Genomic DNA, 17,007 nt, shown 5'->3' with positions numbered 1-17,007 from the left:
GTGTGTCTGTGTGTCAATAAAATAAAGCCACAGTATCTTAATAAATCCAACAGATTTAATTGACCAGTATGCAAGCACATACAGAATAGTATAACAGCATCCTTCTCCATGGAAAAAAGCAGGTTTAAGAAATAGGCCTACCTAATTTCTTACAACCATTGGTCCTTTCGAACCTTGGCTGGCAACACAAAATGGCTGAACATTATAAACTAACACAATTATAACTAAAACAATTAGTGTATATTTAATGTTACAAGTACTTTCATGGCTTTTCAAGATCATTTGAATGAAGACATACTTAGATGTATATTAAAAAAGTGTTGGTTTCTTTGACAAGCTATACTGTCCATTTCACTTTCATTAGCATTATAGCAATACACCTCCAACAATGTTACACTTTAACCTACCAGTAGGGCCTATATAATGCAGTTTAGCAGCTTTCCTTAGCTTAAAAGCACTCGAAAGTCGAAAGAGGAGCATCCATAATAATGAATCATTAGCACCTCAGAACCAAGTATTTGGAAGTTAGACATTATTAATGCTTCCGGTACTAGGCTGGCATGCATTAGGTTAGGAGACATTCAAGTCAAGGGGGGGGGGGGGGGGGGGACCTGCATATGTTGCAAACATTGAATTAAGAATAAAAAGGGTTTGGCCATTCATTCTGAAAAATGCATAAGAGTAAAATGGATGTAATTACTAGTTATTGTATTATAGTTATACAATATAAATCTGGCTTAAATAAAATTGTTATCTACACATCGACACAGACGGATGGCACATAGATACACAGATGCCCAGGACACAGCACATAGATCAGTGGTTCCCAACCCCTTTTCCTTTCTGATACCCCCCACAAGTGCGCGCGCACACACACACACACACACACACACACACACACACACACACACACACACACACACACACACACACACACATTTAAGGCCTATACTTATATGATAAACGAGAATAGCCGATCTACAAGTTCAAAATGTGTGACTTTTAAGCCCTATACTTATAGGGCCGAAGCGTTGCGATAGCCGAAGCGTTGCGATGCAGAGATCTGCTAGTTATTATTTTAAGGAATAATTATATTTTATAACTGGTGTGCTTTTGGACTACCTCCAAACAGAAAAGGCTTCACGTCCCTCAAGGGGTGCCAAGACCCCAGGTTGGGAAACGCTGACAGACACCGCACATAGTCGCAGCAGTTCTACACAGTAGGCTGCAGTAGTTCTTGGAGGTGACACAAGGTGTCTTTCAGGGTCAGTGCCAGTGTTTCTGCATGAGTCTCCTCGCAGCAGTTGAAGGCAGTTATGGAAAAGTGCACATGGTCTGCCTGAGGGTTGTAGCAAATGGCATAGCCGTCGGGAACAAGGGGTCCGAAGCACATTACGCTGTCCGTGTTAGCAGGCACCTGATGAAAGAGAATGAATGGCAACAGACAGATTTCAGTGTGGGCTAAATAACTGGTTAAAAATATATTCATTATTTAGCCACAGTGTAGGCTATGTAAAATGTTCTCTCTTTATACTTGTTCCAGCCATACTGTTGTTAATGTGATTTGGAGAAGTTAAACATTCAAGCATGAATGTCAAACTTCCTGAGGAAATATGGAACAATTCGAGTCATGTGTGCAACACAATAACCATAAACATACCCATTTTTAGAATTATGGCCTCATGTTTAAACACGTGTGTTGTATCTTTCTTGATTCCTCTTTATCAATTGTTACTCTGTAAAGCACTTGGTGATGAGTATCTGTTTGTCAGCACTTGGTATCCGTTTGTTAAATGGAATGAATACATTGTTTTAACACACACACCTGTCCAGTTCTGAGTTTCCAGTGGGTTGCCAGGCCGTACGCTGTGTCCATGAAGATCTTAGGGATGCTGAGACCTTCTTCAATGCCCTGAAGTTTCAGTCCCAGCAGGTGGCGGTCGATGCCCTGACCCATCAGAGCCTGGAGAGAACAGAAACAAAACCTCTGAATGTAAACTGCACAGTAACAACTGTTAGCTCGTAATGACGGGCTTGCTGTGTGCACTTTTATAATATACAGTACATACATGGCCTAATTTACAGAATGTTGGAAACGAAGTTGGAATCAGGACATTAAAGCAGATTTAAACACAGAAGTTGAAGAATTTAGAATAGTTTTCCGTAGTAGACCAACTGTTTCTATCCTGCCACCCATCTTTGACTTCCTGTTCGTGTGCATGAGTGTACTGTATGCATGTAATCAAGGTACACACATCAAACACACATGGGTATGATCATGAGGTAGTGTTAGAAATGGGCACACGACCAGCAACGAGAAGCCTGCATGTTCTATAAACTAATAAATACAGCATTAACGGCTAAATTCAGGACAGAAAAATATCCAAATACATTTTTACCTTCTGTGTAAGAGCGGTGTAGGCATCCACAGCCTCGCGGAGCAATTGGAGCTTTGCTTCCCGCTGCAACACAGCATGTTCAACATGAACAATTCATCCTACTTTCCTCAGTTATTTTCTGATTTAGATCATTTGACAGCCTATAAGATAAGAGTGTGACTGTGATTTAAAGCTCTCATCAATGTCCCTCACCGAAACCTCTGGATCGTCGAAGGCCAGGATGAACTTAAGTGTTTGGTTGGTGGGCGAGCGGATAAATTCTGTGCGTCCTCCCCTGAACATCCTCTGGGTGGCGATGTCACAGGCAGGACAGACCTCATTGTGCACTCTGCAGAAGAGATAGAGCCTGATTTATCATGTATGATGTGTTGCTTGCCCAAAATAGCCAATCTATAGATCGGTAGGTCAGAATACAGTGAGTGCATTTCCTGCATCAATGTCTTTGACAAGTGGTGTGTTCCTGGATAAACTCACCATGCATTTGCACAACAAACATGAAAACAAAAGGAGGAGTAGTCCCCCAGGGGACTATACTGGGCCCGGCCCATTTTTTCTGTACACCTATCTTGGCCGCGCCTTATCCTTTATCCCTAAACTTCTTAGCCATATTTTACTATCTTGAAAAACATTTAAAAATAGTTCAACTAGCCGATCTACATCGACACACTGTGAGCTTGTAGATCAGCCGCTATTTCAAATATGTTTTTCAAAATAGTACAAATTGGCAAATAAGGTTAGGGATAAGGGTAAGCAAGATATAGGTGCAAATCTCTTCGCAGAAAGCTCAGACAAGCTCATGTTGTGAGTTTGTAGATCAGCTATTTTCGCTGTATGTTAGCCTCAGAACAGGGACGCTAGAGTTGGTGGTTGTGGTTAACGGTCCAAGGATAAAAAAAATATTCTATTTGTCATGAAATAAATGATGAATAGGCTAACTGATGCATGGATAGGTAGGCAGTCCGACAGACTGACCTGTAGTAAGCCAGCTGCAGAGCCACCTGGATGAAGGCATTGGGGCTGAGATTGTGCTGTTTAGGAAGTTCCTTCCCGAACCTCTTGAAGTTAAATACATTCACGTCGAGGTCATTGATGAGTCTGTGGGGAATTGCAATGATTTTTATTATTAATGGCAGATCCTTTATACAGAATTTACGAAATAAGTTTTCTCATTTGTGCAGTACAATAACACAACCATGTTTCATGTTTTTATTTGTACATTTCCTTACAATATACACACACCACTTAATAATTTACAAAACAAGTAATGAGCTGTGACACTTTTGAACTGCTGTTATATTGTGCAATCATAATCTCTTCCAGACTGAAATGTACCTCTGCTGAACCGAATATTTGGGACTGTGGAAACTACATTATCTAAAAGGTTGTCGTGCTCAGACAACTGTGGACAAATGGATATTGGCAGGACACAGTCAGTACGAAAGGTGAAACCAAGTTAGGGACAATACAAATCTGAATTCTAAACATGAGCAGAATGAGTTATTTTACAATGCTATATGATATGTCTAATTACAATTATGTTAAAAGTAAGAGTGGTATATGCATGGTGATGGCAGCAGGTGGCAGCCACAACATAAACAGTTGAGCCTTGCCCAAGGACACTTTTAAACAACAACATAGCTGTTATTTGACACACTGTTAACAGACTGTCTGATGCTGCAATCTAGCCAGTGACATTTTATTCATGGAACATTCTCTCTAATCGTCAGGGTTGTAGAGGGGTGGGAGTTGGAACCAAGGGAGCAGCGCTCCCTCACACTTCTAAAAATAGGATTTTCGCTTTTGGTCAATTCATTCAATTTGAAAAAGAAAGAAAAAATAAACAATCAGTTAATTCAATTGATCTGGTCTGCGGATGGTCATAATCGCTCCCTGCAGGTCATAAAACGGAAAAGTTTCAACATTCAAATGTTATGGTTCTGGACCCTGTTAGACAACGAATAGCAGGTGCAAAGCCGTCGGTTAATATACACAGTACAGAGTAGGAATCACACAAATAAATATGTGCTGAGGTGCACTTCCCTGGAAGTGGAAATGGAAACACTGCTAATCACACTAAAGCCAGAGTTATGCTTCTAGTACAGAAGATAATAGGAACAGTGACACACAGGGGTCATCGCCATGATGATGGCTTGTGGTGGACATTTTTGTCAAAATTCCAGTTTTGCCAACGACATACAGAAATGAGTGGGCAATAATGCACAAGAAGAGATAGCCTTGAATGACCCTAACAGGCCGTTAAAAAAAAGATAGAACCACTAGCACTAGTTGGAATACAAATGTGCCATAGTGTCATAGTACATTTCTGATGAAAACCTGGTGACACAGCGTCATGCGACATGTCACTCGACAAAAAATATATAACATATTTTCAACTGGGGGGGAAAGGGTTAATTTTGTTGTGCGACGTACTGAAGCATAAAATAAGATTAACAATTAAAACAGATTGACAATGACGACTTTGAGATACAGTGAAAGGATGCCATTGAGGCTGTGAGACTTAACAATAGACATGTGTTTTGTAACGGTAAACAGAGAGATACATAATTACGTTTACACTCCTCCTGAATCTTAGGCCACCGTCTTTGCGGCTGCTGGATTTCAGACTTCAGAGTCAAGCAAACACAGTGGTGCTTACAGTGGGACCGTTCTTTCTTTAGGACCACAAGTGTCCTGAATTCACCTCATGTCAATAGGTGCCTTTCCATCAGGCCTAAATAGGAAGGACATTTTCAGAAGTTCTGTTCACAGGGCTGAGGTGAGAAAAGAGTAACTTACATATCCAGGTTTTGCTTGGCATGTTCGATGTCCCGTTTGATGTCTCGGTCGATGTGGAAGTAAAGCTTCTTTGGCATTGGCAGTGGAATTAATGGCGCTCTCTTGGGGTCTGGCTGCTCACTGGAAATATAGTGGAAAATATTATGAAATTAGTGTGAACAAGGGGTCTAAAGATAATGAATAACAAACTAGTCAATCGACAGAAAATTAATCCAATTACTACATATATGATCGCGGTGATGCAAGTAAGTAATCTAAGTATTGTACATTTCTATTATGCTCTATTGACAACTTCACCCAAATGTGAATGAAAATAAAATAAAATTACACAGCCTTCAAATCCAACCCTATATATTGCACTTGAGTTATAGAAATTTGAAGAGTTAAACACTGCCAGAAAAATAGTCACACACAAAAAAACTAAAATGCACACATGGGGCAAACAGAACAACCCCATACCAGGGTGGCCCCTGGTATGACTATTCTGATGCAGATCGTATGGTGCAGATCAGAGACTACTGTCATGGCAGGCCCCTGAACAGTGTTTGTGCAAAGTTTGGTGCGGATTGGTTCTATGGTGCACCTCGAAAGTCCAGAAGTTACCTTTGTGACCGTGGTTCACCCACCTACCCCCTAGAAAAAAAATGTTTAGGATTCATTTGCAGCCCTAGAATAAATTCAGAATGTATAAACATAATAGAGCAGTGGTTCTCAAACTGTTTCCCGTCAGTGAATCCCATCACTTCACCCGTGTGAAGTGAGGGGTGCTCTTCTTATGTTGATGTTGTGATGTTTCACTCTATAAGACCATCATCAGGCTATATTTATGATTCAGATATGAACCAACAGAGAGACCATCTTTTGTAGGCCGCCTAACCTAAGGTGGACCTATCAGGTCACACCTAACTGTGACTTATTTAGGGTGACAGGTGCTCTCATAATATGAATAAACGAGAACAACCAGTCATAAAGATAGCCTGATGAAGGTCTTATAGACCGAAACATTGTGATTTCCCATTAAAGCCTTTTTCACTGCATTTGAGGACAAAAACAACATTTTGCTGCAACATCCTCAAGGACCCCTCGGCCACACTTTGAGAAGCACTGTATTAGAGATGGGAGTAGTGAATAAACACATACAGAACATTCACTGTCTCACCAGTACTCCAGTATGTGATCGAGTAGCATCGAAATCGGTGGACCTTCAGCAGTAGCTTGTTCATAGAGAAGACCCCAGGATCCATCCTCGCCCACCACAAACTACACAACGAGCACGAGACAAACTATTGACTTAATCATGGATGGTACAAGTTTCCTCTGTATTTCAGGTTTTGTAGTAAAAAGAGATAGAAAGAAAAAGACGATTTATTTCCCTGCAGTTTGTGTTCCTGGACACAACCTTTGCTTAATTTATACTTTATACTATACTAATTTATACGTGTACAGTTGTGTGGCGGGGTCAAGCGCTGAAAATAGCCGATCTACAATCACCCAAAGCATCGCATGGCTAAGTGATGTGATATTGTAGATCGGCAATGTGAACCCTACAACCACTAAAGCTAATTTATAATGTCTGTTACTGTTATTATACAGAAAATGTTGTTTGACAGGTTAGCCTCTACGACAATAAAACATAATCTTTTTAGTAGATATGACTATTCTAGTCGCTCACCTGCAGGGTTTTGTCAAACCAGCGATTGCCACTATTAGAGAACGTCCCTCCTCCATGCAGAATCTGGGCGGCCTTTCGACTAGCATATCTGACAACGTAAATGAAGGAATTATTCTGGGCTTGCAGTGCAGTGACAAAACCCAATATTCTATTTTTTAGATGGAGCTATGATGGAGTATGTATAGTAGTTGAGTGTGTGTGTGTGTGTGTGTGTGTGTGTGTGTGTGTGTGTGTGTGTGTGTGTGTGTGCGTGTGTGTGCGTGTGCGTGTGCGTGCATGTTGGTACATACTTCTCATCCGATATCCTCATGACTGGAGAGTCCAAGCACAGACTGAAAAGTCCCTTCTCAATCACCTGCACGGATTCTTTGTTTAGTTTATCTGAATCATCCAAAGACAAAATATAAATGCATCTGTCAGTTGCTAAAGGGACATTTATTGTATTACATTTGAAGTAGGCAAAAGATTATTAGTTTTTTCTAAAGATTGCTGATGACACTTTTTGATACTGATTTCGGTAACACCATGGACTCTAGTGAAACACAAGACATGCTCACAGACTCTTAAGATCCAGCGTGGGCATATGGACATCCTATTTTGTGCATGTTATTATAGCTCGTGACGCAGCAGTAAGCTCATAGAGGGGGGCTTAAGTGGACAGGTTGTTAAATGTGCAACAAACACACTGAGACAAAGCAAGGACACACAATCACGACCTGTGTACCTTTGATCAAGCGATTGTAGGCTGCTCCCCAGGTATGTCGATGTTCACTGGTCAGAATCCCCATCGGCTCCTTGTCTGTTTTCCAGGACTGAGACCTGATCCTCAGCAGCTGACCAAGAATCTGACTCTCCGTCATCCGAGAGCCATCACTGTTGTACACATCCAGCTGGAAGAACTGGAGGAAGCAAAAAGGACTGTGTTGATACACGATCATCATACTAATAATAATAATAATAACTATTGGAACAAAGGTTATTACAGTTACATACAGTGAAGACACTGTTCTCGCTGTAAGTTGTGTCTCTTGCAATTTGTCAGTTTATGTTTTGTTGCAATGCGGTGTCAGACATGGGGCCACTTTCGGCCTGGGCCGGCTGAGCGGTCCAGGCACCTACCACCTGTAGGCTTGTAATCCATCCTGAAAGTGTGTCGCGGGTTCTAGTCCCGATCCCGACGACCTTTGCTGCGTGTCTTCCCCCCATCTCTACCCCGCTCCTGACAAAACTACTATTAATCTATCAATAAAGGCAAAAAGCCCAAATAATATCTTTAATAAAATAAAATAAATGACATCGGCACTTTCAATGACATTCACACCATGATTTGTGGCCGAGATATAAAGTAAAATATTGTCTTTTTTTGGGAAGGGGGGGGTCTACTCATGAGACATGCTCTGACATTAACACATTAATAAATATACTTTTTGTAATTGTATACAATATCACATGTTTTTTTGTTTTTTTTAAGATATTTTTTTGCGGCTTAAGCCTTTTTATTGATTTTTGAAGGGACAGACAGTAGGCTGACAGGAAACGGGAGAGAGATGGGGGGATGACATGCAGTAAAGGCCGTGTCGGGTCCGGGAGTCGAACCCGCGGCACACTGCGACTGGATCACCAGTCCGGTGCCCAGACCGTTACGCTACGGCCTGGGCCATAATATCACATGTTGTACTGAGCTGCAATGCATCTATTGTAGTATTGTAAATTTTTGGCATAATTTAAAATGTTGGATTTGATTGATTTCTGCCATTGGGGGGGGGGGGGAGCAAAGTGTACTGTATGTTATTGTTTTTCTTCCTCTCATTAAACAGTAGGTTATGACATTTGTGGGTAGATTTTGAAGGTGCGTTTTACCAATGGAAATACATAAATTGGCCTCGCTCTGCGCACATTCGTATTATGAAAGGCATATCGGCCCGTGTTGAACGCACTGGCCCGTGTTGAACGCACACACATTATGGCTTACCGCGTTGCTGAATATTTTAGCATTGTGGGAGTGTCCATATGTTAATTATTTTCGCTTTGCGCAATTTGCTATTAAGCCCCTTGACCTAAAGACACTCAGCGCATAACGATTAGACGTGGGTCTGACCACCTCATAAACGCAAAAAGCACTGTTTGATTTGACACTTGAGCGGCTCTGTGAGGCTGCTAGAGTGTTGCCATGTCTGTTTATTATAAGCGGCTTATTTTTCTGTAAAGTTGCTTTCTGTGTGGTTTCTAAAGTGGTTATTTGGGCTTTTCTCCTAATGTTGTTTAAACCAGTGATCCTCACACAGCACATTCCCATGTCAAGGATCCCTAGATGAATGCATTTGCCCAACTAAGGACGGCTAATCCAAAAATTAAATTAAAAGATTACTTTTGAAAATAGCAGATCTATACCAGCTCACAATGCATCACATTCATTCATTAAAACTATGAACTCTGACTGCAGGGGGATATATAATGATCATTATAACAATGTGCAAGAACATATTTAAAAAGAAGGAAGAACTTTATATTTGTGGACAATCAAAATATGTTTTTTTATTTTAATGTGGTGTCATTCAAATTAATCTGGATATGGCAGACTCACTATTTAGAAAATAAAAACATGGCACTTCATTTAAAATAGGTTACAGACCCCTGTTATATGCGCTTATTTTTATAGACCTATTTACTTGTTTCTATGAGACATGGCAGTTTTGCGTCTTTTAAAAAAAAATGTTGAGATTAGAAACGGCCATAATTCTTTCATTTCTCAACCTTAAAAATAAATAAAAACATCTCCATAATCCGTGGGAAGTTTGCTTTCATACGCTGTATCACACCCGATTCAAGTCTTCTTCAATAAAATGCTACGAGCGAACTCAGCGAAGACCATACCATCGGGGCCACAGCATTACGCAGCACGCATTCAACTCATTCCTTCGTCGTGACTTGAATGAAATAAAATATAATAAACGTTATTTTACTGGTGTTTTTCAATAGAAACAAATAAAGAGCGTGTGTAGGCTACTGTGTGCAAGTGAAACAGTGCATATACATGCATGCACTAGGCTATATTTCTTCCGTGTCGGGATGGTGATTGAGCTCTTCAAGTTCACAGCCCGTTTGTCTTTCATAAAAAAACGTTGATATTAGCCTATAAACACTCATGGTTCTCTCATTTCTCAACCGTTTTATTAAATGTAAAAATCTCCATATTCCTTAGGAATCTTGCTTTCATTCGCTGTATGGTACATGGTTCTATCGTTATCGAATTAAACAATATCAAACGAACTTGCATGTTCGGGGGTTAGACGAACATTACGCATGGATTGCCAATTTGTCAATATGCTGCTATCTACTCGCAGTTCCATTCCGATCTAAAAGGTAGGCCTATAGGTGGGTCTGTTCTTTTGAGGCATAAAGGTGATAGCATGCAGTGCAATAGGAATAATTAACCCAAATGTGACAAAGTCATGTCATGTCTTCTATGGTGCCAGCCTGAAGAAATGTAATAACACGATCCCCAAAGTGCGCATTCCGTATGTGACATCAGCTGACTGGTAAATAGAATAGTACGGACATGTTGATTGGGTACGTCTCAAACACGCCTTAAACACACCCATGACTAATTCAAGGCCGTTTTGCGCACTCCGCGGGGTGTCAAAAGCGCTTCTTAACATGCCCAAAATTGCAATATGACATACCACACGCCCCCAGATCATAATACTGTAATTAGATTAGTAATATAGAAGTAAGTAAAATAGAAGTCCTAAATCAACCCCTTGATGTATGAAACTTAATAACGGTAAAGGGTCGCACACACCAAGACTGTATTTCAATCATTTATTCTTGCATTTTGAACAGGAGACAAACTTTTCGGCTATCCAACACTGATGAAGGCTGGATAGCAGAAACGTTTGTCTGTTGTTCAAAATGCAAGAATCTTGGTGTGTGACCCTTTACCGTTATTTATTTGATATGATTTGAACGGGTAACGCACCTATAGTCCGAGGCAGGGCCGTGGTCATATGAAGAGTAATGTATGAAACTTGCATGTTTAATTGCGCTTGTTGTCAATCACTAAAGTTGAAGCATGTTTAGTTTAGTATTATCTTTTAACACAGATTTAACTGCCAGGTATTAATTAACAAATTAATTAATTCGCCACTGCCAGTGTTTTTCAGTGAAAACCCTTATTTTGAAGGCCCACGTGACCCGCAACGTGAACCAGATGTAAACAACGGCTGTAATCGATGACGATGCATCAGACTGATTGAGGCTGTAATCGATGCATCAGACTGATTGAGGTCTTCCTATGACAGCGTGAGATCATGAGCTCATACCTGGTAGTTTCTGACCACTGTGATGTGCGTTGGAGAGCGCCGCGTCTTCCCGTGGTGGACGATGCAGTCGTGTTTGGGACCCGGGATCCGACAGGAGGAGAAAAGCAGTGGATACAGCTCCATACACAAAGGCTTCCCTCGCATTAATTCCACGGGAAGCTGACCTCTGTTGGGGACAGACCAGTCATGGTGTGATTTTTTAGTCCTAAAGTTATTCTTACATGTGATTTCTAAACTGCTCGAGTAAACAGTACATTTTCATCATGTTGATAGCCTAATTTAGACTTAAAGGTTTTATGACATTCATTTTCATTTATTTTTCTTTTTCTTTTTTCTTTTAGGTTTTATGACCTCAATTACACCCAAAAGACCTGAACTTTGACCATTCAGTGGATTTTCTGTGGTCTGAAGTTTTCTTTGGGTTTTTTTGGGCCTTTTGAGCTACAATGAAAACAGGCAACACAGTGAAACAGTGACATCTGCTGGCAAATCCCATTGACATATATGGGATTTCAGAGCACCTGTTTGAGCCAGAAAACCCCAGATCACAGAAAATCTACTGAATGTTAAAAGTTCATGTTTTTTGGGTGCAATTGAGATTAGAAAACCTAAAAAGAACAAGAACAATTCCAAAACCTTTTTTTAATGTCACAATCCCTTTAATAGCCATATAATATAGTCATATAATAATGCTTTTTGATTGATTGAAGTATTTAGTTTGCAGAATTACAGTACATTTCAAGCACAACTCAATAGTCAATACAAAGACTGTTAACTGTGAGTGGACGACACCATAAAGCATTACACTTGTTTACAAGCGGGTCCACCGTTTTAGAGACGTACAAATATACACTTCTATGTAGCCAAAGGCAGGAAATCATTGTGTGTGTGTGTGTGTGTGTGTGTGTGTGTGTGTGTGGTGTTTCACAGGTGTTAAAAGAAATAGTGTATACAGACTGTATACAGACTATGCAAACACTGTAGAAGGTAAACAGTTCAGTACGATAAGAACAGAACATGAGTACACTTTCTAGCAGTGGTTCCCAAACGTTTTAGCCTGTGACGCAAAAGAGAAATTGTACATTCTCCCGGGACCCAAGTTGGTGAAAAGAGCAGATCTACCAGCTCACAACTCGTTGCTTCATTTGTTGTCTAATTTACGGAATGTCTTAGATTTTTATTTTATTTATTCAAGAAATTATAATTATTAAAAACAAAATGTAGGAAACTAAAGATTAAGGGACCCATAAAAATGGGTCCTCGCCCCACTGTTTGGGAAAGTGCTGTATAGCTGCTTTAATCACATACTGTAGCTGCTTAGATTCTAAATGCTTTAATCACACTAAACAAGACATCTTTATATGACAGAATGCAGATTTTTAACATGCTACCTTTTTGACAGTTTTGTGCTCTTTTTATTTTCCATTCTTTACTTCTAATTCTCTTTTTTATCCCTTAAAACTACAAAAGTGAAAGCCTGCATAAACAACAGTTTCACCTCACTTTAACCTAACTGTGTTGTGACAATAAAGTTGATTGATTGGTTGATGACTGATGAGTATGACATGACGACAGTTAACCATGATTTGTACCTACGTCCATATTCTGGGCATGTCATCATAATAGGCAAACATTCTTTAGAATGTTTTTAAATTAGCTATTGTAGAGAATAGATTTATTGTAGAGAATAGATTTGGTGTACAGGGAGAAAACCAGGGGGCCAAAGATAGAGCCCTGGGGGACCGCAGTTAACAAAGTAATAGGGTTTAAGTGGTTAACATGCTGCTGGTGCATGCAGAGAACTTAGCAGAGATACAGTTACAGTACTGTACTGGCCCGGCACTGCGCCGGAATAAAATTTCATGCACTAAAGTAACACAAGCTAATCCAAGAAGGGCAAAGGTTAGAGGACTAAAATAGGTGCAGGGAGAAAGTGATGAGGACTTTTTTCAGTGCCATCTGGCAAACGTCTGTGTGTCTGATCAGAGTAAGAAATGTTTATCAACTACCGGTATTTAAGCAAAAGGTCAAGCAGTTGTGAATATTACCCTTATGTATTTTTATGTGTTTTTATGTACATGAGGTGTACCCACATCAGAATGATTCTGACAAGCTTGTGGAATGTCGATTGCTACTTTTGAATTTGTTTTGAAAAGGATTGCCTATAATGGCACGGTTTAAAGTGGTTAAGTATGCTGAAAAGTAAACATGTTTGAGTCCCAAAAACCTTTTGGTCTATTTTTCTGGAAGAAATTGTATTGTTCCAAGTTACGTATCTGACCACAACCACCTGGCATCAGAAAAAGGTGAAAGTCAGGAAGACTAGAATATTCTATTTGGTATTGGTTTGTCAATCAGCTTAAACTTACGTATTGATTTTGGCTTTGAAGTCCAGTACTGCAGCGATCAGTTTGGATGCAAACCTGTGCAAAGAGATGAAAAAGCAGTGTAAAAGCAGGTCATTCAGCTGTGCTGTAATAAACAAGCTATGATATTATCAGTTCTGCAAGTTGTGGATTTGCTTATTTCCATCGCTCAAAATTACATATTTTTTGTATATCCTCTCTTCATAATGTAAATAATATCCCAAGCGGCACACTTTACTACTTATTTAGATGGAAATAAGCGAATTAGCACAACACCCCATAGCCCCATTCAATTCAATGCAATTCATTGGGGGCTTATGGTAGGGGAAATAGCCAATAAGGAGTTTTTGCACAAAAAAACACCTGGACCTGTTTGGTGGGGACGTAATGACTACAAAGAAAGGTAAGAAAGCCTTCTAGCATGGAATTCTCCTTTAACAGGATGGCGGCGGGATTGTTTCTTATGTTGACTTTCAGTTCTGGTGTAGAGGGAAGCGGTCACTCTAAAACAGAGGAAGTGATATTTTTGTTGTTACTGCCGATGATGCAGAAGTAGAACCCTGGCTGTTCATGTTTGTTTTATTGAACAATTTTTGTTTATTAAATCACCAGTTCTCCAGCACGGACATCTTTCTTTTTTTCCCATTATTTATTTGGCATTTGAGCCACGGACCACCATTTGATGACATTTAGCCTCTCAGAACTAGCGTAAAATGAAACCAAATGGTAAGGTATGGGTCCATTTGTTTTCATTTTACGCTCTCAAGAGGTATAAAACTATTAGGGTCCATTTGGTTACCAACTCTCCATCATTTGGCTGAGGACCACATGGAACCCAAGAGGAAGGTCATGGTGGTTAAAACCTTCTGAAAACTGTCCTAAAGTTATGCAGTCTTATGTTGACTTTCAGTTCTGGTGTAGAGGGAAGCGATCACTCTAAAACAGAGGAAGTGATATTTTTGTTTATTAAATCACCAGTTCTCCAGCATGGACTCCTAAAGTTATGCACAGATCCAATTAAATCCCTTAACTCAGTTTGCAATCTCTGTCTAAGGTTTACAGCTTCAGTGAAAAAAACAAAAAGCCCTTTATTCCAGAAGCCGTGTGAAGGCATTTCATTCCTCTGTGTATTATTCTAACTACTAGAAGGTGGAAACAAGAAAGCGCCAGTGCACAATAAATGACAACTCTGTGATCACAACGCTGAGGAAGGCCCATCTGGCCAGAACTCGTCTGTTGTCTGTTCGTCAGAGGTAATGACTAATGAACCATGTGAAAGGGACATTTATTGTGTTTTCTCACCTCACTGGAACAGAGTGCCTTGGATCCTCTTCTTTTAATGTCATGATTTAACCTCGCCAACGAGCACCTGTATTCAGTTCAACAAACAAAGGACCACGCCAGCTCTCCCTTCCTCTATTCAAAATGTATTGTGTGCTGGCGCTTCCTTGTTTCCATTATTGCACCTAGTTTGGGGTGTTGCGGGTTGTCTGCTTTTGCAGTATATATATATATATATATATATATATCCATCACTTACACAAGTTGGGACCTCCAGCCATTATAGTCCCTCCTGGGAAGAGAGATGGCCGGGTTAGAATGCACAGGAAGGGGCTGTCTGCTCTCCAGATATGCCCACTGAACCCACCAGTCTGCAATCTATTAAGAAGACAGATCATGCTTCAGAAAGCAGCATGCTACTTGGCTGCAGCCATAACACAAGTCAACAAATCTATCTAACCATCAACTATAGATCAACTGATCTATAGATCATCTCTATTTACAACAACACAGCCCAGCTCAAGAGGCCTGGGTGAAGTAAAGACGTTGAATAGATGATTTAGCCAAGTATTATTATTATTATTATAATAAAGATTATGTTACGCAGTGTCTTGCCCAATTTAGATATAAGAATGAAGAGAGACACAGGACGTTGAGGGAAGTAACAATGATCATCAATGATCATTGATCATTTTGGACAAGTATTATGTTGTTACTGCACATTTTTTTTCTCTCTTCTTTATTCTTTGAGGAACAAATTGTCTATTTGTTTACGTGCGCCATTTTCCCCAAACTGATATCACACAGACCCAGTTTTTGGAGTGTCTGGATCTTTTCTCCAGACCCTCCTGTAGTTGCTGACCGAGACCTCCAGGTTTTCCAAACTGCTGCACCATCTTCCGTGTATGCTGGATCTCATCCGGGGGAAGAAGGGGCTCCAGGGCTGTCAGGTAACGCTGTAAAGTCTGTGCCAGTGGAGGCACTGGCTGGGTCGGCACCACCACAGACGAGAAGGACATCTCCTGTCTCAACACCACCTGGAAGAGAGCATTGTGTCTATGAGACTAATGAGGCTTTGTTTGTCTCGTTTTTTAAAATGAAATGCCCTCCAGTGCTAACTCTACCTAATGCTTGTCAAGTTTAAAAGTGTATACCTGCACTTAGGTTTAAGGCAGTACATTAAACTGGAGAGTGAATGCTCCCCCCCCCCCCCCCCCCGTCCATTCCCGATTCCTGTGCTTTGCTAGACCACACAGGCGTTGTTTATTCTACTTTGAAACAAAACGCCTGTGCTTTGCTGATCAAATAACAAATAAAGGTGTAGGACAAGGATAGGGCATATCAAAGTAGGAAGTACAAAATAAGGGTGTAGGCTAGCAATAAATACGTTCGTTCTGTGGCCCGTGATTATCAAATGTTAAGATTCCATCTGAGCTGTGAGCTCATACACAATAACAGTAGATCATCTCTAGGGTCATTTGCTTCCAGCTTGTCCAATGCCGAGGCAAGAGTAACTTTTTGTTGACTTTCTTTGAGTTAGCCATTTATAGCTAAAATGAACACAACTCACCCGAGACAGAGTTCCTCGCTGAAATTTCCTCAGGATCATATTTCCTCACCGCCGTGTCACTGTTGCATCGGGTTGAAAAACTACAGGAAAGCAAATTCTTTCTTGCTATTCTACACTTGTTTATTTGCCAGATTGCAAAGATTGTTGCAGGCGGGAGCCTGCAGTAAATGTCAAACGAGGTCGAAGTTGAACCCTCTTCAAACTAACTTATTTAGCGTCAAACGTTCTCATCGCCCACGACAGAGCAACAGCTACAAAAATATTAGACATAAAATGGAGTAATCCACTCTCCTCCACTCCAAGCAAATATCGCATGCAACAGTGCACGTACACACACATGGACCACTACTACACACCATAGGACCACACACGAAGTATGTTATTTTAGGCTTCCGTCAACACATCTAAACATACCCTGCATGGTTTGGCCACAAGGTGTCAGTGTCAGTGACACATTCTGACGGGCCTAGACCATGGCCTAGAAGAGTCTAGACTAGAGACACTGACAGCTCATACATCCAAACTAAATGAATGTCCTATCTGATTGCATTAAACGTTTAATGCCACTCACTTTATGCACGCGCATACCTCAGTCTATAAC

At 40.5% G+C, this 17,007-nt stretch overlaps 1 protein-coding gene across 1 annotated transcript; it reads right to left on the bottom strand.

Annotated features, from left to right (window-relative positions):
- Positions 1–35: 35 nt before the first annotated feature.
- cratb (carnitine O-acetyltransferase b) lies at positions 36–16,764 on the bottom strand. The gene is made up of 15 exons (XM_083766045.1): positions 16,407–16,764; positions 15,646–15,873; positions 15,096–15,214; positions 13,559–13,612; positions 11,190–11,355; positions 7,592–7,766; positions 7,158–7,248; positions 6,868–6,955; positions 6,355–6,455; positions 5,196–5,315; positions 3,372–3,494; positions 2,592–2,727; positions 2,400–2,462; positions 1,826–1,963; positions 36–1,417 (listed from the first exon to the last, which is right to left on the bottom strand). Exons 1-15 carry the CDS (start codon positions 16,443–16,445, stop codon positions 1,214–1,216), a joined length of 1,845 nt encoding a protein of 614 aa, XP_083622171.1. The 5' UTR covers positions 16,446–16,764; the 3' UTR covers positions 36–1,213.
- Between the last annotated feature and the right edge of the window lie 243 nt (positions 16,765–17,007).

Source organism: Protomyctophum parallelum, assembly GCF_964188405.1.
Source record: "Protomyctophum parallelum genome assembly, chromosome: 1".
NCBI lineage: Eukaryota > Metazoa > Chordata > Actinopteri > Myctophiformes > Myctophidae > Protomyctophum > Protomyctophum parallelum.
This window is presented reverse-complemented; position numbering and strand designations above follow the sequence as displayed.